General features: G+C 48.8%; 1 protein-coding gene across 1 annotated transcript in view; it reads left to right on the forward strand.

Moving 5' to 3' along the window:
* LOC144486464 (X-ray repair cross-complementing protein 5-like) overlaps window positions 1-21600 on the forward strand; it is a 42736-nt gene extending 21136 nt beyond the window's left edge. Inside the window, exons 5-12 of the mRNA XM_078204498.1 lie at window positions 4943-5126; window positions 7610-7796; window positions 11183-11351; window positions 14909-15070; window positions 17693-17822; window positions 18198-18298; window positions 21288-21404; window positions 21512-21600. Of these exons, the coding sequence (XP_078060624.1) occupies window positions 4943-5126; window positions 7610-7796; window positions 11183-11351; window positions 14909-15070; window positions 17693-17822; window positions 18198-18298; window positions 21288-21404; window positions 21512-21600 (1139 nt within the window). The remainder of the gene's footprint in view (window positions 1-4942; window positions 5127-7609; window positions 7797-11182; window positions 11352-14908; window positions 15071-17692; window positions 17823-18197; window positions 18299-21287; window positions 21405-21511) is intronic.
* Window positions 21601-22238: the final 638 nt, after the last annotated feature.

The raw sequence follows: 22238 nt of genomic DNA on the forward strand, positions 1-22238 counted from the left end.
ATTGCAGTTGCATTGCCATGAAGTGCAACTTTATGTGAAACAACTTTAAACAAATCAGGTTTTCCCATTAAAACCAATGTGAAAGCTGTCTTTAGAGTCTGTAGGACATTTCTCAACATGATAACCTGCGAGTGAAAATATTTAACGTTGCTGAATTACTATAGCGGTCGATGGAACAACTTTTGAAATGAAATCAATTTAAAGATATAAATATACTTTGCTCCGGTTTTCTGCCCATCATGCTTGCCGAATCTCCCACGTGCCACACATTCCACTCGCTGACCCTCCCTGTCGTTGCCCCTCCAGCTCCCCGCCTCTTCCACTCCCTCACCTTTCCTCTTGCTACCAGCCCTCTGGCTTATGGCTGCCGCCCCCCCCCCCCCCGATCCTTGACCCTCTGGGTCACTGCAGACCCTCTTCCTCAGCTTGTCACCTGAGAGCAGAGATTTCAGAGGGTTATCGGACTGGGGTGCAGGTCGCAGAGACGGGGAGGGCTGAGGCAATGGATGGATTTGACAAGATTGAAAATAGTGCTTCGCACAAAATTGGAGCGTAAGTAGGCCATTCGGCCCCTCCCGCCTGCTGTGCCGTTCAATGAGATCATGCCTTGTACGTTTGTGTTTCAAATTCCACATTCCTATCTACCCACAATAATCTTTGATTCCCTCGCCGAACAAGAATCTCTCTACCTCTGCCTTAAAGATATTCAGTGACCCCCCCCCATTGCCTTCTGAGACAGAGGCCGGAATTTTACCGGCACGCCTGCCCTGATTCCAGGGATGGGTGAGGCTCGGAGAACGGCATTCTCCGTTAGTCTCGGGCGGGATCGTACGAACCTCGAGCGGACGTGCCAGTAAATTCCGGCCAGAGAGTTCCAAAGTCATGCAACCCTCTGAAAGAAAAAAATTCTCACCACCTCTGTCCTAAAAGGGCGACCACTAATTTTAAAACTGTGCCCGCTCGGTCTGAACTCTCCCACAAGAAGAAACATCCTTTCCATGCCCACCTTGTCCAGACCGTTCAGGATCTTAGTTACTTCAATCAAGTCACCCCTCACCCTTCTAAACTTCAGTGGAAACAAGCCCAGTCTGCCCAACCTTTCCCCATAAGATAAACCGCTCGTTCCAGCTATCGATCCAGCAAACCCCCTCTGAAACGTCTCCAACTCATTTACACACTTCCTTAGAATCCCATGGAATCCCTACAGTGCAGAAGGAGGCCATCGAGTCTGCACCAACCACAATCCCACACAGGCCCTATTCCTGTAACCCCACATATTTACCCTGCTAATGCGCCTGACATTAGGGACAATTTAGCATAGCCAATCAACCTAACCTGCACGTCTTTGGAGTGTGGGAGGAAACCGGAGCACCCGGAGGAAACCCACGCAGACACGGGGAGAAAGTGCAAACTCCACAGACAGTGACCCAAAGCTGGAATGGAACCCGGGAGTTCGTGGCGCTGTGAGGTAGCAGTGCTAACCGCTGTGCCACCATACCTTCAATAAGACAAAAACTGCACACAGTATTTGAGATGCGGTCTCACCAATGCCCTGTGTAACTGAAGCATACCATCCTTACTTTTATGTTCAATTCCTTTTGTAATAAGGAATAACATTCTATTAGCCTTCTCATTTACATGCTGTACCTGCATACTAACTTTTCGTGATTCAAGCACAGGAACACCTAGATCCCTCTGCACCTCGGCATTCTGCAATTATTCTCCATTTAAGTAATGCTGATTTTTTATTCTTCCTGCTAAAGTGAACAACTTCACATTTTCCCACATTATACTCCATCTGCCAGATTTTTGCCCACTCAACCTATCTGTATTCATCTGCAAACTCACGTCCCCTTCACAACATACTTTCCTATCTATCATTGTACTGTCTGCAAATGTATCTCCCATGCCTTTGCTTCCCTCATCTAAGCCATTGATGTAAAAGGTTGAGGCCCCAGCACAGACCTCGACAGGACTCTGCTCATCACCTCCTGCCCTGCCAATCAGACAAAGACCCATTTATACATACTCTCTGTTTTCTGCCAGCCAGCCAGTCTTCTATCTAGGCTCAAATGTTACCCCCTACATCGTGAGCTTTTATTTTTCACAATAATCTTTGATGCTTATCAAATGCTTATGAGAGGCATGGGCGGAGTGGATAGTCAGATGCTCTTTTCTAGGGTAGGAAAGTCAGGTACTAGGAGACATAGGTTTAAGGTGCGTGGGGGAAAGGTTGAGAGGAGATGTGCCGAGGCAATTTTTTTACACAGAAGGTGATGAATGTCTGGAACGCGCTGCCCGGGGAGGTGGTGGGAGCGGGTACGATTGCGGCATTTAAGGGGCAACTAGACGAATACATGAATAGGATGGGAATGGAAGGATACGGGCTCCGTAAGTGCATACGGTTTTAGTTTAGACAGGCATCATGATCGGCGCAAGCTTGGAGGGCCGAAGAGCCTGTTCCTGTGCTGTACTTTTCTTTGTTCTTCTTGCTTTGCTTTCTGGAAATTGAAGTACAGCACATCTACAGGTTCCCCTTTATCCACAGTATATGGTACTCCTTCAAAGAATGCCATTAAGTTGGTTAAACATAATTTCCCTTTCACAAAATCATGCTGACTTTTCCCAATTACCTTGGGATTTTATAAGTGTCCAGCTATAGCCTCCTTCATAGAATCATAGAAACCCTACAACACAAAAAGAAGCCATTCGGCCCATCGAGTCTGCACCGACCACAATCCCACCCAGGCCCTACCCCACATCCCTACATATTTACCCACTAATCCCTCCAACCTACGCATCTCAGGACACTAAGGGCAATTTTAGCATGGCCAATCAACCTAACCCGCGCATCTTTGGACTTAACAATCAATTCTAACAATTTTCCCACGGCAGATGTCAAGCTAACTGGCCTATAATTTCCTGTTTTTGGCCTCCCTCCCTTCTTGAATAGAGGGGTTATATTTGCCACTTTCCAATTTGATGGAAACTTTCCAGAATCTAGAGAATTTTGCAAAATTAACACCAATGTATCTACCACCTCATTTGTTCAAGACCCTAGGATGAAGTCTATCAGGACCCGGAGACTTGCCAGCCTTAGCTCCATCAGTTTGCTCAAACCACTTCTCTAATGATTGTAATTTCACCAAGTTCCTCTCCCCTTTCCACCTCCAGATTTACAGATATTTCTGGAATGTTTATGTATCCTCTCCAGTGAAGACAAAATCCAAATATGTGTTCATTTTGTTGGCCATCTTCCTATTATCTACGATTGTCTACCCATTGGGGGACGTGGTGGCACAGTGGTTAGCACTGCTGCCTCACAGCACCAGAGACCCGGTTTGATTCCCGGCTTGGGTGACAGCCTGTGTGGAGTTTGCACGTTCTCCTCGTGTCTGCGTGGGTTTCCTTCGGGTGCTCCGGTTTCCTCCCACAGTCCAAAGATGTGCAGGTTAGATGGATTGGCCATGCTAAATTGCCCCTTAGTGAGCAAAAATGTGTAGAATCATAGAATCCCTATAGTGCAGGAGGAGACCATTCGGCCCATTGAGTCTTCACTGACAATCCCACCCAGGCCCTATCCCCATAACCTTATGTATTTACCCAGCTAATTCTCCTGATACTGTAGGTTAGGTGGATTAGCCATGGTCAATGCATGGGGTTACAGGGATAAATCGATTGGGTGGATCTGAGTAAGATGTTTTTTCGGAGAGCTGGTGCAGACTCAATGGGCTGAATGGTCTCCTTCTGCACTGTAGGGATTCTATGGTTCATTCTCACTCTCTAGAGGGCCCACGTAACTTGCTATTTTCCTGTTTAAACACCTGTAGAAACACATGCTATAAGTTTTCACATTTCTAGCCATCTTCCTCTCATACTCTAATTTCTTTCTCCTGATTAACCTTTGGTCATTCTCTGCTGTTCTTCACATTCTAACCAATCATCTGGCCTGCAGTTATATGCTTAAGTTTGACAGTTTCCTTAACTTCTTTAGTTAACCACAGAAGTGGGTCCTCCCCCTCCAAATCTTTTTAATAGTAGAAATTTGCTTATTCAGAATATTCTGAAATAGCCCCTTAAATGTCTGCCACTGCTTGTCTATTGATCTGTCCCCTAGCCTAATCTCCCAGTTCACTTAGCTAGCACAACTTTCATGCCCACATAGTTGCCTTTATTTAAGTTTAAAATACTAGCCTTAGGCCCACTCTTCTCCCTTTCAAACTAGTCAGTTGTGTTGAAGCAGGGTTAGACAGTGTAGTGGCCAGACCAGTGTTGTACTGTGCATTGGAGCTTCATCGAACAACCCCTTCACTGCTTCCACTGTCCTGATTGTCACCTGAAGCGTGGTTCTGTAGGGATGGCCAGAAGGCTGTTTCCCAACATGGGTTGGTGTCCTGCCAGCCAGCATCTAAAGGGAAAGGGTAACTAAAGGGAAGGGTAAGACCTGCAGTCCACGCCAGCCTGCCCTGTGACGTGATGGTACGAAGACCGGAACTAAACACTTCTTCCTCTCTTTCCTCATTCTATCCCTCCACTCCCCGCTTCCCCCACAGTCACCGACATAGTCTGCTAATCAAGGCAAATAAACAGGCCCAAAGTCAAACCCGTCAGGCAACCAAAACCAGTCTAGGAGATCACAGATCAAATCTGATTTTCTGTACTTCACAATCTTTACCCTCGTCAAGAACTGGGTCCAGCTCCAACTTAAGGAATCTGAGAAACGTTGCAGGGAAAATTGCCGATCATTTTTGTCAAAAGACTGGGCGGAATTTTCCCGTCCCGCCCACCACGGGAATCGTAGCGAGCGGGACATGGACCCTTGGGGGTGAGCGTGGCTGGAAAATCCCGCCCATCATCTCGCGAACAATAATAACAGAAGCTTTGCCTTTTGCTGCTATGCTGTGAATGTCGTGTCTTTGTCTCTGCCCTTGTCTGTGTACAGGGATCATCCTTGACCTGATGCATCTGAAGAAGCCTGGTGGGTTTGACATGTCTCTCTTTTACTGCGACATTGTCAGTGTATCAGAGGATGGGGATGCAGCTGTGCAAGGCGAGGGGTCAGCCAGGTTGGACGATCTGCTTCGGAAAGTGTGGGCCAAGGACTACAAGCAGAGGACCGTCACCAGGTCAGCAGTCACTCAGAGTAGCACCGTGTCTCCTGGGTCCTCGGAGAGTTTCTATTGTACTCCCTGCGGACCTTGGCAGACAGAACGTCCGTGTTCATGCACACAATCTGCTCAAATGTACAGACGATCTTCATAGATTAGGCACTCAGGGCATGTTTCCACTCGCAGGGAAGAGCGAAACCACAAACCGTCAACACCAGGTAGTGACCAGGCCAGGAATGCAGGAGAAATTTCTTTACCCAGAGAGTGATGGGAATGTGGAACTTGGCTACCACAGGGTTGTAATGAATGGTGTAGCTGCGTTTACGGAGAAGCTGGATGAGCATGAGAGAGAAAATCATTGGCCGGTTACGCTGATAACGCTAAAAGGGAGAGGGGAGGGAGAAAGTTCATGGGAAGCGGAAATACTGGCATGCAGCTGTTGGGCTGAATGGCCTGTTTCTCTGCTGCGTCTCTTGTGTTGAAACATCATAAAGTGCATCATGTTACTTTGACAGGAATCGGCCATACAAAGAATATAGTACAGCACAGGAACAGGCCCTTCAGCCCTCCAAGCCTGCGTCGACACAGGACGCCTTTCTAAACTAAAGACCTGTCGTCTCTACATAGCAAATTCCTCCATTCCCAGCCTTTTCATGTATCTATCCAGATGCCTCTTAAATGTTGCTATTGTATCTGCTTCTACCACCTCCTCGGGCAGCGCGTCCCAGGCACTTACCACCCTCTGTGTAAAAAAACTTGCCTCTCACATCTCCTTTAAACTTTCCCCCTTTTTGCCTTAAACCTCTGTCCCCTAGTAATTGGCATTTCTACCCTGGGAAAAAGACTCTGACTATCCATTCTATCCACGCCTCTCATAATCTTGTAGACTTCTATCAGGTCGCCCCTCAGCCTCTGACGTTCAAATGAAAACAAATCAAGTTTGTCCAATCTCTTCTCATAGCTGATACCCTCCAAACCAGGTAACATCCTGGTAAACTTTTAATGTGGCGACCAGAACTGTATGCAATATTCCAAACATGCCCTAACTAAAGCTCTATACAGCTGCAACTTGACCTGCCAAATTTTGCACCCTATGGCCCAACCGATGAAGGCAAGCATGCCATACGCCATCTTGACCACCTTATCCACTTGTGTTGCCACTTTCAGGGAACTGTGGACCTGTACGCCCAGATCCCTCTGCATGTTAATGCTTCTAAGGGTCCTGCCATTTACTGTGTATTTCCCTACTGCATTGGACCTTTCAAAATGCATCATCTTTGATTTGATTTGATTTATTATTGTCACATGTATTGGTATACAGTGAAAAGTATTGTTTCTTGCGCACTATACCGACAACGCATACCATTCATAGAGAAGGAAAGGAGAGAGTGAAAAATGTTTCAGCCATAGCTAGGATGTAGAGAAATATCAACTTAATGCAAGGTAGGTCCATTCAAAAGTCTGATGGCAGCAGGGAAGAAGCTGTTCTCGAGTCAGTTGGTACGTGACCGTATCTTTTGGTGGAAGAGAGAATGTCCGGGGTGTGTGGGGTCCTTAATTATGCTGGCTGCTTTGCTGAGGCAGCGGGAAGTGTAGACAGAGTCAATGGATGGGAGGCTGGTTTACGTGATGGATTGGGCTACATTCACAACCTTTTGTAGTTTCTTGCGGTCTTGGGCAGAGCAGGAGCCATACCAAGCTGTGATACAACCAGAAAGAATGCTTTCTATGGTGCATCTGTAGAAGTTGGTGAGAGTCATAGTGGACATGCCAAATTTCCTTAGTCTTCTGAGAAAACAGAGGCGCATTTGTCTGGATTAAATTCCATCTGCCATTTCTCCGCCCAAGTCTATCCAGTCTATCGATATCCTGCTGCATCCTCTGACAATCCTCCTCACAAACATTGGTAAACATAGCAACTATTTTCCACACACACTTGAACAGTGAGATAATGACCAGATCTGTTTTTTGGAGGTTAATTTGACAGGACAGAGCTTCCCTGCTCTCCAAAGTAAAGTTTATTTATTAGTCACAAGTAAGGCTTACATTAACACTGCAATGAAGTTACTGTGAAATTCCCCTATTTGCCACAGTCCGGCGCCTGTTCGGGTCAATGCACCCTAACCAGCACATCTTTCAGAATGTGGGAGGAAACTGGAGCACCCGGAGGAAACCCACGCAGACACGGGGAGAATGTGTAAACACCACACAGTGACCCGAGCTGGGAATCGAACCCGGGTCCCTGGCGCTGTGAAGCAGCAGTGCTAACCACTGTGCCACCGTGCCATCCTCCATGTGGTGCTGTGGGATATTTTACATCCAACTGACCAAGTCGTCAGGACCTTGGCTTAAACCCCACCGCCCCCCATCCCTAAACTGCCGCCTTCTTCAACCGCTTAATGTGCATCAGAATGTCTTTGAGTTTCAGCCCCTGTTAAACTCTCTGTTCCGGTGCCGCTTGTATTTGATGTCCTGTTTTTTTTGTGTTTTGTTTTGGCCAGGCTGAACCTGAAGCTGGGAGAAGGCGTGGAACTTTCAGTCGGAGTTTACAATCTCGTGCGGAGTGCCAGGAAACCCAGTGCCGTCCGCCTGTACCGAGAAAGCAACGAGCCCGTCAAAACCAAAACCCGCTGGTTTAACGGGGAGACGGGCAGTCTGCTCCTGCCCAGCGACACCAAGAAGGCCCAGGTAAAGGACGGTGAACCTATACCGTGCTGAATTAAAACGTCAACTCCTGCCTGACCAAAGGCAAAACACTGCGGATGCTGGTAATCTGAAATACAAACAGAAAATGCTCTTTCTTAATTCATGAACGAGATGTGAGTTATTGTGCATCCCTAATTGCCCTCGAGAAGGCGATGATGGGGCGTTTTCTAAACCTGCTGCACTCTGCGATGTGAAGGCACATCCACAGTGCAGTTTCATCATGACTTTTGACACAACTGAGTGGCTTTCTAAGTCAATCAGAGGGTAGTTGAGAGTCAGCCATGCGGTTCTGGATCCTCAGACGGGCCAGACCGGGTAAGGACGGCAGATTTCCTTCTCTAAAGAGCATTAATGAACCAGATGGGTTTTTACAACAATCGGGTAATTTCATGATCACAGACTAATTTCCCCTTTATTATACAGCTCTGGTGAAGGGTCATCCAGACTCGAAACGTTGGCTCTTTTCTCTATTCACAGATGCTGCCAAACCTGCTGAGATTTTCCAGCATCTTCTCTTTTTCTCCCCCAGTTGCTGTGGTGTGGTTTGAACTCGTGCCTCTAGATCGACGGCACGGTGGCACAGTAGGTTAGCACTGCTGACTCACAGCGCCAGGGACCCGGGTTCGATTCCTGGTTTGGGTCACTGTCTATCTGGAGTTTGCACGTTCTCCCCGTGTCTGCGTGGGTTTCCTCCGGGTGCTCCGGTTTCCTCCCACAGTCCAAAGATGTGCGGTTTAGGTGGATTGGCCATGCTAAATTGCCCCTTTAGTATCAGGGGGACTAGCTCGGGTAGATGCATAGGTTTATGAGGACAGGGCCTGGGTGGGATTGTGGTCGGTGCAGACTTGATGGGCTGAACGGCCTCCTTCTGCACTGTAGGGATTCTAATGATTCTATCATTAGTCAAAACCTCTGAATTACTCATCCAGTAACAGAACTCCCCTGTTATTGTATCCCTTGTGCGTACTGTACAGAGAGAAACAAGAGTTAATGTTTTAGGTCGATGACTTTTCTTTACAACTAGCCCGCGTTAGACATGCCACAGGGTTCAAACAGGTACAGAAGGAAGGTATGCACGGAGGGCTGGAAAGAGTGAAAGGGGAGGCAGCAGAGATTAAATAACAGAAGAGACAATGGTGCAAGGCAAAGATAGAATGGTAATGAGATGAGTAAATAAAGAGAAAAAGAACTTGTATTCATTAAAATAGCGCCTTCCACAACTTCAAGATGGCCCAAAGCACTTCACAGCCAATGAAGTACTTCTGAACTTTTCTGCAGACAAAAGGAATATGCCCAAGCCTTGCACCTGTTTTGAATTATCTGGCAGCTTGAGGAGCCTATAGCTCCCCATTGCTTTCTCCATGGCAAGACCTCGGCCAATCAGAGTCGACTTGTCAACCAATCAACACCCTTTTCTCCTGTGGTATAAATTGTCACAATTGTTTGAAATTTGACCTTCTGGGGTTTGTCCTGATGAGTGCAAGACAAAAAACTTCGACAACCTGTCTCCTTGTTCAGCATTGGTTTCGAAGTTTAGCCACTGCTGTAATGTAGGAATCTTTCTACTTACATTTGACTCTCTCCATCCCTTTCACAAACTGATTCCCTCCCTGTAACTTGCTTTTTTATTTTAAAATAAGGATCAGTACGAGGTATCATTTTTATTTTGTGCTCTGTCTTTAACTGGTTACCTGTTTAAAGTTAAAAGTTTATTTATTAGTGTCACAAGTAAGGCTTACATTAACACTGCAGTGAAGTTACTGTGAAAATCCCCTAGTCGCCACACTCCGGCGCCTGTTCGGGTAACACTGAGGGAGAATTTAGCACGGCCAATGCACCCTAACCAGCACGTCATTCGGACTGTGGAAGGAAACTGGAGCACCCGGAGGAAACCCACGCAGACACAGGGAGAACGTGCAGACTCCACACAGACAGTGACCCAAGCCGGGAATCGAACTCGGGTCCCTGGCGCTGTGAAGCAGCAGTGCTAACCACTGTGCCACCGTGCCGCCCCGTTTCTGGGATACGCATCACCCTTCTTCCAATGTCCTGAATATTTTGTACCATCGTAATCCAGACATCCAGTGGGAAGAGGCTTCCATCCCTTTGCTGTTTTTATACCGAGATTAACTTTCCATTTTTCAGTCAGACCTTCACTGGATTAGCTCTTTGAAGAAGAGGCATACGGACCCGAAATGTTAACTCTGCTTCTCTCTCCGTGCACCTGCTGAGATTTTCCAGCATTCTCTGTTTTTATTTCAGATTTCCAGCGTCCATAGTATTTTGCTTTGGCTTCATTGAGTTTATCTGCTTGATGTGGTTACATGACCATCTATATTGATGGATTATTCCACAAAATATGTCCAGCCTAATGAACAGAGCGTGCTTGAGCCTCTGTGTTATTTAACAAAATAACACAGAGGCTGTGTTACTCATGACGGTGATTGCTCATATCACACAGTGTGACCTAATCCAGAAGAGGACCGTTAGGGCGGCACGGCGGTTAGCACTGGTGCCTCACAGCGCCAGGGACCCGGGTTCGATTCCCGGCTTGGGTCGCTGTCTGTGTGGAGTCTGCACGTTCTCCCGGTGTCTGCGTGGGTTTCCTCCGGGTGCTCCGGTTTCCTCCCACACTCCAAAGATGTGCGGGTTAGGTTGATTGGCCATGATAAATTGCTCCTTAGTGTCAGGGGCACTATCAGGATAGATACATGGGACTACAGGGATAGGGGCTGGGTGGGATTGTGGTCGGTACAAACTCAATGGGCTGAATGGCCTCCTCCTGCACTGCAGGGATTCTATGATTGCCCATCCCGAGTTGCCCTTGAGAAGGTGGTGGTGAGCTTCCTTCTTGAAACGCGACAGTGCATGTGGTGTAGGTACACCCACTGTGCTGTTAGGGAGGGAGTTCAGGGATTTTGACCCAGCGACCGTGAAGGAACAGCCAATATATTTCCAAGTCAGGATAGTGAGTGGCTTGGAGGGGAACTTGTAGGTGATGGTCTTCCCAGGTATCTGCTGCCCTGGCCCTTCTAGTTGGAAGTAGTTGTGGGTTTGGAAGGAGCTATTGAAGGAACCTTGGTCAGTTCCTGCAGTGCATCTTATCGATGGTACACACGGCTGCCAATGTGTCCGTGGTGGAGGAAGTGAATGCTTGTAGAAGGAGTGCCAGTCAAGCGGCTGTTTTGTCCTGGATGGTGTCAAGCTTCATGAGTGTTGCTGGAGCTGCAAGTGGAGAGTACTCCATCACTCCTGACTTGTGCCTTGTAGATGGTGGACAGGCTTTGGGAGGGTCAGCGGGCGAGTACCTCGAAAGATGTTGCTCTTTCATATAATTTAAGCCTGTTCTTGTTCTTTTTGGTTCCCAGGTTTATGGACAGAGGCAGATTGTTCTGGAGAAAGAGGAAACCGAGGAATTGAAGAGATTTGATGGCCCAGGCTTGGTTCTCATTGGTTTCAAGCCATTGTCACTCTTAAAGAAGCACCACCACATCAGACCCCCACAGTTCATTTACCCAGATGAGACGCTGGTCACAGGTAACCCTCAGCCGTTGTTACTGCTGCCCATTGGCCAAGTGGGCATGGCTCTACCCAGGGTATTTATAGAGCACAGGGTCCAAACTTCATCCCCCTTCTCCTCAGTTAGCTGATGGTTCACAAGACAGATTCATGCAGATAATGATGGGAAACCCTGCAGTGGCAGCGAGAAGTGTTAAAACGTTAGGAGCTAATGTTCCAGCATGAAGGAATCCTACTGGAGAGAGAGAGAGTGACATTTTATATATTTACAATGCAGCCGTAATACAGAGCAGATGCAAATATGTTATCGGATAGAATACCCCTCCTCTAGAATCCCCCTACCCTAGAATACCCTGTATAGAATATAATTACGCTAGAAAACCCTGCATAGAATATAACTAGCCTAGAATACCCTGAAGAGTATCCCCTATCCTTGGGAGCTGTATCACTGATTGTTTGATGCTACCTGAGCATTATTATATCTTAAGAGATGAGAAGATGAATTTGAGCTCATTGTACCTGGTCCACTTCCTCTCATTACAGCATGCGGTTACATACTGAATGGCGTTAATGTGTTCTCTCCACTGCTCTGGATCATAGATCACGCCAAAGATTTCTCACACTTTGAATCGAGGAGTCAGGTGCTGAATCCTATTACCCTGGTTAGAAACATAGAAAATAGGAGCAGGAGGAGGCCATTCAGCCCTTCGAGTCTGCTCCATCATTCATTATGATCATGGCTGATCATCCAACTCGATATTCTGTTCCCATCTTCCCCCCCATATCTTTTGATCCTCTTCGCCCCAACCAAGTGCTATATCTAACTGCTTCTTGAATACATTCAATATTTTGGCCTCAATTACTTTCTGTGGTAGCAAATTCCACATATTCACCACCCTCTGGGTGAAGACATTTTTCCTCATCTCTGTCCTAAATGGTTTAGCCTGTATTCTTAAATTGTGATCCCTGGTTCTGTACGCCGCCCCAACCCCCCGCCATTGGGGAACATCCTTCCTGCATTTACATTGTCTCGTCTTGTTAGAAATTCAAGTTTATTTATTTGTGTCACAATTACATTAACACTGCAATGAAGTTACTGTGAAAATCCCTGAGTTGCCACACTCTGGCGCCTGTTTGGGTACACCGAGGGAGAATTTAGCATGGCCAATGCACCGAACCAGCACGTCTTTCAGATTATGGGAGGAAACCGGAGCACCCGGAGGAAACCCACGTAGACACGGGTTTCTATGAGATTCTCCCCCACCCCTCATTCTTCTGAACTCTGGTGAATATAATCCTAACCGACTCAATCTCACCTTGGGAGTCAGTCCCGCCATCCAAGGAATCAGCCTGGTAAACCTCCGCTCTACAGCAAGAACGTCCTTCCTCAGAAAAGGAGACAAAAGCTGCACACAATATTCCAGGTGTGGTCCCACCAAGGCCCCATATATATGCAACCAGACACCCCTGCCCCGTACTCAAATCCTCTCGCTATGAAGGCCAACATTCCATTTGCCTTTTTCACCGCCTGCTGCACCTGAATGCTTAACTTCAGCGACTGGTGCATGAGGACACCCAGGTCTCATTTCACATTCCTTTCTCCTAATTTATGGCCTTTCAGAGAGTAATCTGCCTTCCGTTTTTGCTCCCAAAGTGGATAATCTCACATTTCTCCAAATTATACTGCATCTGCTGTTCATTTGCCCACTCACTCAACTTGTCCACATCACACTGAAGCATCTCTCCATCTTCCTCACAGCTCACCCAGCTTTGTGTCATCTGCAGATTTGGAGATATTACATTTAGTTCCCGCGTCTTAATCATTAATTTATATGTAGTGAATAGCTGGGGCCCCAGCACTGATCCCAGCGGTACCCCACTAATCACTGCCTGCCATTTGGAAAAATACCTGTTTATTTCCTACTCTTTGTTTCCTGCCTGCCAACCAGTTTTCTATCCATCTCAATACACTACCCAATCCCATGCACTTTAATTTTACACACTGATCTCTTATGTGGGACCTTATCTGAAAGTCCAAATAAACCACATCCACTGGCTGCCCCTCATCAACTCTACGAGTTACATCCTTGAAGAATTCCAGTAGATTTGTCAAGCATGATTCCCCTCGTGTAAATCCATCTGACTCTGTCCTGTCCAGCCGCTGTTTACCAAGTGCTCTGCTATTAAATCCTCCCCCACTACCGACGTCAGGCTGACTGGTCTATAATTCCCTGTTCTCTCTCTGCCTCCCTTTTTAAATAGTGGGGTTACATTAGCTACCCTCCAATCCATAGGAACTGTCCCAAAGGCTATAGAACCTTGGAAGATGAATACCAATATACCCACTTTTTCTCAGACCATTTCCTTAAGTACTCCGGGGTGTAGATTATCGGGCCCTGGGGATTTATCAGCCTTCAATCTCAATTTCCCCAACACCATTTCTCTACTAATATTAATTTCCTTCAGTTCCTCCCTCTCCCTAGACCCTGTGTTCCCCAACTTTTCTGGTACGTTATTTGTGTCCTCCTTTGTGAAGACAGAACCAGAGTATGTATTTAGTTGGTCAGCCATTTCTTTGTTCCCCATTATAAATTCCCCTGTTTCTGACTGTAAAGGACCTAGTTTGTCGTTAACAATCTTTTTCACCTCACACACCGAATAGAAGTTGGATGGCACGGTAGCACAGTGGTTAACACTGCTGCTTCATAGCTCCAGGGGCCTGGATTCGATTCCCGGCTTGGGTCACTGTCTGTGTGGAGTCTGCACATTCTCCTCGTGTCTGCGTGGGTTTCCTCCGGTGCTCCGGTTTCCTCCCACAGTCCAAAGATGTGCCGGTTAGGTTGATTGGCCATGCTAAAAATTGCCCCTTAGTGTCGTGAGATGTGTCGGTTAGAGGGATAAGTGGGTATATATGTAGGGATATGGGGGTAGGGCCTGGGTGGGATTGTGGTCGGTGCAGACTCGATGGGCCGAATGGCCTCTTTCTGTACTGTAGGATTCTATGTTTCTAAACTTTTACGGTCAATGTTTATGTTTCCCGCGAGCTTACTCTCGTACTCCATTTTCCCCTTATTAATTAGTCCCTTTGCTGAATTATAAACTGTCCCAATCCTCAGGTCTATAGTTTTTCTGGATCATTTGTATGCCTCTCCCTTGGACCTTTAACTATCTCTAATTTCCCTTGTAAGCCTTGGTTTGGCCACCTTTCCAGTTTTATTTTTGTGCCAGACTGGATTAAATAATCATTCTTTGAATGTTTGCCGTTGCCGATCCACCATCGTCCCCTTAAATAACATTTCCCAATCTATCAAAGCCAACTTGTGCCTCATATTCATCGTAGTTTCCTTTATTAAGATTCAGGACCCTAGTCTCAAAATCAACTCCCTCACTGTCCACCTTGATGAAGAATTCTATCGTGTTATAGGGGATGAAGTAACAATTTGACTTTATCGTCGCCACTTGCTAAGCAGCTCAGAGAGGTCAGCCCCCCTGGTCCTTTCCAGCAGCCTTTGGGCCAGCCCTGGTGCCAGGTGCTTATTGTTCTGAGCTGTGTTTATGTTTCACATTCCCAACAGGAAGCACCACTTTATTCAGCGCACTGCTCACCAAGTGCCTGGAGAAGGACGTGTATGCTGTTTGCCGCTACACTCCCCGGAGGAACACCCCACCCCGATTTGTGGCGTTGGTCCCACAGGAGGAGGCGCTGGATGATCAGAAAGTGCAGACCATCCCTCCAGGTCAGTGACACTGTCTCTCTCGGATCGCTCACTGACTGGGTGAGTACACTTGATTTGTCTCTCCTTTCTGACTGAGTTATGGTCACACCAGTGCCACAGAATCTCTGGCACCTTTTCTGCCTGGCCACAGATGATAATTATTCACACACTATTTGTCTATGGAGGGCATCGTAGCTGTTGCCTATCCTACCCCCACTCACCTTCCCCACACACACACACACACCCGCACACACACACCACATACCACACATATACACACCACACGTATACACACCACACGTATACACACCACACGTACGTACATCACACGTACACACATCACATGTACACACATCACATGTACACACACCACACGTACACACATCATGTACACACATCTCATGTACACACACCACACGTACACACACCACACGTACACACCACACGTACACACATCACATGTACACACATCACATGTACACACACCACACGTACAGACACCACACGTACACACATCACATGTACACACATCACATGTTCACACACCACACGTACACACACCACACGTACACACACAGCACACATTTACACACATCTCAGATACACACACGCACCACATGTACACAGACACACCACACGTACACGCACACACCACACGTATACACACGCACCACACGTACACGCGCACACCACACGTACGCGCGCACACCACATGTACGCGCACGCACCATACATACGTGCGCACACCACACGTACAAGCACACACCACACGTACAAGCGCGCACCACATACGCGCACACCACACGTACGCGTGCACCACACGTATACACACACCACACGTACACGCACACACCACACGTACACGCACACACCACACGTACGCGTGCACCACACGTACACACACACACCACACGTACACGCACACAGCACATGTACACGCGCACCACACATACACGCACACACCACACGTACACACGCACCACACGTATATGCACACACCACACGTATGCGCGCACCATACGTATGCACGCACCACACGTACATGCACGCACCACACGTACATGCACGCACCCACGTACACGCACGACCACACGTACGCGCACGCACCACACATACACGCGCACCACACGTACGCGCGCACCACACGTATGTGCGCACACCACACGTACGCGCGCACACCACACGTACAAGCGTGCACCACACGTACAAGCGCGCACCACACGTACAAGCGCACACCACACGTACAAGCGGCACCACACATGTGCGCACACCACACGTACGCGCGCACCACACGTGTGCGCACACCACACGTGCGCGCGCACACCACACGTGCAAGCGCACCACACGTACACGCGCGCACCACACGTACGCGCACACCGCACGTACACACACATATATACACACAGTGGAGCCTGGCTGATTGTGTGCAGCTCCAATGCAGAGAGGAACTGAAACCAGATATTTGATTTGATTTATTATTGTCACGTTTATTAGTATACAGTAAAAAGTATTGTTTCTTGCGTGCTATACAGACAAAACATACCGTTCATAGAGAAGGAAAGGAGAGAGTGCAGAACGTAGTGTTACAGTCACAGCTCGGGGTGTAGAGAAAGATCAACGTAAGAGAAAGATAGCACCACAGCCTGGGCTTGGACTCAGATGAACTAACTTCAGATTTCTATAGTTCAGAGTTACAGCGGATACATGTTACAGTGGGTGGATGAAAATTGAAGATTACATAATAACTGCTGAGAGGAAATTGATCCAATCTATAAAGGGGAAAAGATTGCAGGGCTGGGGGAAAGAGAAGGCTCTTGAGACGCATTGGATAAGCTCTTTCAAAGAGCCAGTATAGCCATGATGGGCTGAATGGCTTCTATGCAGTGTCATTCAATGAATCATTTACCATCGCTGTAGTCCTGCATTACATTGGCAGTGCAGTGATTTTAGACGTGGGTCTTCACTTGTGGTTTCCTCCCTGGGAACAGTAACCTGACGATAGGCAGAGTTTTTTAAGCGATGTTGATTGAGGGATGAATACTGGCCGAGACACCAAGGAAAACTCCCCTGCTGCTCTTCAAAACAGGGTCGTTAACATCCACCTCCGAGGGATGTGGGGACCGCAGTTTTCTGTCACGTCTGAAAAGCATTGAAGTACGCAAAGAATCCAAACACCCCACAGAGCTGCAATCCCCACTCACACACGCACCCAGGGACCTGGGTCAATTCCCAGCTTGGGTCACTCTCTGTGCGGAGTTTGCACGTTCTCCCCGTGTCTGCGTGGGTTTCCTCCGGGTGCTCCGGTTTCCTCCCACAGTCTGAAAGACGTGCGGGTTAGGGTGGATTGGCCGTGCTAAATTCTCCCTCAGTGTACCCGAACAGGAGTGTGGCGACTAGGGGATTTTCACAGTAACTTCATTGCAGTGTTAATGTAAACCTACTTGTGACACTAATAAAATAAACTTTGAAACTTTAAACTTTAAAACTTTACTAGTCGTAGCTTTGACCTGATTTCTGCAAAAACGCGAATGTTCATCCCAGGTCATCCCATCAAACGCAACTCCTGAGTCGGGCAGAGTGGACGTGTGAAATGCTCACCGATTCCTGGTACAAACAAAACAAAAAGTATTGTTTTCCCATCAGGATTCCACCTGATTTTTTTGCATTATGCCGACGATGTCAGGAAGATCGGCTTTACGGAGAAGCGAGTGGCCAGCGAGGATCAGATCAAGAAGATGAAATCAGTGGTGCAGAAGCTCCGGTTTAAATACAGGTCAGTCGGAGGTTCCAGCGATACTTTCTGCGCCTTTAGGGGATCACTGTCTGTGCGGAGAGTCTGCACGTTCTCCCCGTGTCTGCATGGGTTTCCTCCGGGTTCCTCCCACAGTCTGAAAGGTGTGCGGGATTGGCCGTGCTAAATTGCCCCTCAGTGACCCAGATGTGTAGATTAGAGGGACTAGCGGGGTAAATACATTGGGTTACGGGGATAGGACCTGGGGTGGGATTGTTGTCGGTGCAGACTCGATGGGCTGAATGGCCTCCTCCTGCACTGTAGGATTTCTATGATTTCCCCTGTGCAGATGAACAGGAAATTTCTGCAAATTCTCCTTAAAATAAAATGGTGACCATTTCTATCCCTCTGGATTAGGCCTGAGAGCTTTGAGAATCCGGTTATTCAGCGGCATTTCCGTAATCTGGAGGCACTGGCCCTCGATTTGAAGGAACCGGAAGAAGTTGAAGATTTGACACGTGAGTATCCTGCTGTACAGCTCGTACCCACTGCCCAGCAGCAAAAGGAATTAATTTGATTTGATTTATTATTGTCACATGTATTAACATACAGTGAAAAGTATTGTTTCTTGCGCACTATACAGACAAAGCATACCGTTCATAGAGAAGGAAAGGAGAGAGTGCAGAATGTAGTGTTACAGTCATAGCTAGGGTGGAGAGAAAGATCAACTTAATGCGAGGTCGGTCCATTCAAAAGTCTGACAGCAGCAGGGAAGAAGCTGTTCTTGAGTCGGTTGGTACGTGACCTCAGACCTTTTCCCGACAGAAGAAGGTGGAAGAGAGAATGTCCGAGGTGCGTGGGGTCCTTGATGATGATAAGGAATGATAGTGATTATGATAAGATAGTGATTGTAAAGACGAAAAAAGCCCAGCTTTCACACGTAGTCTGTAACAGAGCAGTATATCGGGAATATTTCCCATTGGATTCAGGGCCCCGGGGCGGGTATGAATATTGGGTAATTGTTGAATCCAGTTGTAATGCTCCCTGGGGGGCAGAGAGGGGTTGCTGGGGGCATGAAGAGGGGAGAAATATGGCAAAGTGGGGGGGGTTAGGGTGGGGGAGCTGGGGGATGCGGAGAGGAGAGTCAGTGTATCAGCAAATGCATATTGTGGCAATTACAGTAATTGCCTTATTGAAGACAGGCGATGGTTATTGACTCAACCTCTGAAAGAGTATAAATGGACACAGCAGGAACAGATACTGTGGGGGAATCAGAGGAGCTTGTATCTGTACTGAGCTGTATGTAGAATAAACTTGCTGAAGGAAAAAGACCAGCTGCTGTATTATTCCTCCACTGTTAATAAGAGGGAGCTCGGGGTGGGGGGGGGGGCGGTGCAGAGCTCAGGGGAGGTGGGGGCAGAGCTGGGGGGAGGAGCAGACAGGGGGGAGAGAGGGGGAGCTGGGGGGAGAGGGGGAGCTGGCAGGGAAAGGGGGAGCTGGCGGGGAGGGGGAGCTGGGGGTGTTGAGCTCCAGCTGATGAAGGGGCAGCGCTCCGAAAGCGAGTGGCATTTGCTACCAAATCAACTTGTTGGACTTTAACCTGGTGTTGTTAAACTTCTTACCGTGTTGGAGAAGGGCAGCTGAGGGGAGTGGGGGCGAGAGAGAGGGGGTGCTGGGGAAGAGAGAGGGGATGCTGGGGGCGAGAGAGAGGGGGTGCTGGGGAAGAGAGAGGGGGTGCTAGGGAAGAGAGAGGGGGTGCTGGGGAAGAGAGAGGGGGTGCTAGGGAAGAGAGAGGGGGTGCTGGGGAAGAGAGAGGGGATGCTGGGGAAGAGAGTGGGGGTGCTGGGGAAGAGAGAGGGGGTGCTGGGGAAGAGAGAGGGGGTGCTGGGGAAGAGAGAGGGGGTGCTGGGGAAGAGAGAGGGGGTGCTGGGGAAGAGAGAGGGGGTGCTGGGGAAGAGAGAGGGGGTGCTGGGGAAGAGAGAGGGGGTGCTGGGGAAGAGAGAGGGGGTGCTGGGGAAGAGAGAGGGGGTGCTGGGGAAGAGAGAGAGGGGGTGCTGGGGAGGAGAGAGGGGGTGCTGGGGAAGAGAGAGGGGGTGCTGGGGAAGAGAGAGGGGGTGCTGGGGAAGAGAGGGTTAGCTTGGGGGGGAGAGGAGAGGGGGAGCTGGGGGGGGTAGAGGGGGAGCTTGGCGGGGGGGAGAGGGGGAGCTGGGGCGGGGAGAGCTGGGGGGGGAGAGGGGGAGCTGGGGGGGGGAAGAGGGGGAGCTGGGGGGGGGAAGAGGGGGAGCTGGGGGGGGAAGAGGGGGACCTGGGGGGGGGAGCGAGGGGGAGCTGGGGGTGGGGGGAGGGGGGGGAGAGGGGGTGACCTAGGGTTGGAGAGGGGGAGCTGGGGGGAGGGAGAATTGGGGTGGAGAGGTGGGGGTGGAGATGGGGAGTGGGGGTGGGGAGAGGGTGGAAGTATACTGTGAAAGGTCTGACACTGGGAAGTTCCGAAGAACAAAGGGACCTTGGCGTGTTTGTCCATAGATCTCTGAAGGTGGAAAGGCAGGTTAATAGGGTGGTGAAAAAGGCATATGGCACACTCGCCTTTATCAATCGGGGTATAGATCACAAAGCAGAGAGGTCATGATGGAGTTGTATAGAACTTTGGTGAGGCCACAGCTGGAGCACTGTGTGCAGTTCTGGTCGCCACCTTATAGGAAGGACGTGATTGCACTGGAGGGGGTGCAGAGGAGATTCACCAGGATGCTGCCTGGGACGGAACATTTAAGTTATGAAGAAAGGTTGGATAAGCTTGCGTTGTTTTCTCTGGAGCGGAGAAGACTGAGGGGTGCCCTGATTGAGGTGTTCAAGATTATGAGGGACATGGACAGGGTGGATAGGGAGCAGCTGTTCCCCTTAGTTGAAGGGTCAGTTACGAGGGGACACAAGTTAAAAGTGAGGGGTGGGAGGTTTAAGAGGGATTTGAGGAAAAAGGTTTTTACCCAGAGGGTGGTGAGGGTCTGGAATGCGCTGCCTGGGGGGGTGGTGGAGGCGGGACGCCTCACATCCTTTAAAAAGTACCTGGATGAGCACTTGGCACGTCATAACATTCAAGGCTATGGGCCAAGTGCTGGCAAGTGGGATTAGGTGGGCAGGTCAGGGCATTTCATGCATCAGTGCAGATTTGGTGGGCCGATGGGCCTCTTCTGCATTGTAGGATTCTGTGAATCTGTGCTGAGGGGCAGAGAGGGGGAGCTGGGGGGCAGAGAGGGGGAGCTGGGGGGCAGAGAGGGGGAGCTGGGGGAGAGAGAGGGAACCGGGGGGAGATGGGGAGCCGATGGGGTGCTGTGGGGGAGGAGGAAAGGTAGAGAGGTGGAGAAGGTGGGCTGGAGAGGGAAAGCCGCGGGAGGGGAAATGGGGGAGAGGGGGGGATGCTGGGGGTAGGGGGGGGAGAGGAAGCTGGAGAGGTGCAAATAAATGACTTTGACAGAGGAGCGTAATAGGGGAAATCGTCTTTTCCCCACACAGTGCCAAAGAATGATGTTATGGACAGGAGAATCGGACAGCTGGCAGAGGAGTTCCTGGAGCTGGTTTATCCCCCGGGCTATAACCCAGGTGCAAAGAGCCAACAGAAGAGGAAGCTCAGTGAGTACTGCGGCAAGGGGAGCAAATTAAATGTTGTGTCAGTAAATGCTCCGCGTGGGATACAAGTGAGCCACACGGACACGGAAATCTCTGCTCAATTCTCTCAGAACTGAACCAGCTGGTCGCCAAAAGAAACAAAGAATTGCATTTCTTCAGCGCCTTTCCTCAGGACATTGTAAAACACTACAGTCAGTGAAGTGTAGTGGCCGCTGTAATTTATTACAACCCTGTTAGGAACATTTATAGAGAATTAACTGACCATAATTACCTGACAGAACTACGTCACTAGATTTCAAGTTTTTCAAATAAAAACAAACTTTATTGTATTTTAGAGTTAAACAAAGCAAGCACTATTAACTCAACACCGCAGTTTATCAAAGAACAAAGAACAGTACAGCACAGGAAACAGGCCCTTCGGCCCTCCAAGCCTGTGCCGCTCCTTGGTCCAACTAGACCAATCGTTTGTATCCCTCCATTCCCAGGCTGCTCATGTGACTATCCAGGTAAGTCTTAAACGATGTCAGTGTGCCTGCCTCCACCACCCTACTTGGCAGCGCATTCCAGGCCCCCACCACCCTCTGTGTAAAAAACATCCCTCTAATATCTGAGTTATACTTCGCTCCTCTCACCTTGGGCCCGTGACCCCTCGTGAACGTCACTTCTGATCTGGGAAAAAGCTTCCCACCGTTCACCCTATCTATCCCCTTCATAATCTTGTACACCTCTATTAAATCTCCCCTCATTCTCCGTCTTTCCAGGGAGAACAACCCCAGTTTACTCAATCTCTCCTCATAGCTAAGACCCTCCATACCAGGCAACATCCTGGTAAACCTT

Source organism: Mustelus asterias, unplaced genomic scaffold (genome assembly GCF_964213995.1).
Source record: "Mustelus asterias unplaced genomic scaffold, sMusAst1.hap1.1 HAP1_SCAFFOLD_350, whole genome shotgun sequence".
Lineage (NCBI taxonomy): Eukaryota > Metazoa > Chordata > Chondrichthyes > Carcharhiniformes > Triakidae > Mustelus > Mustelus asterias.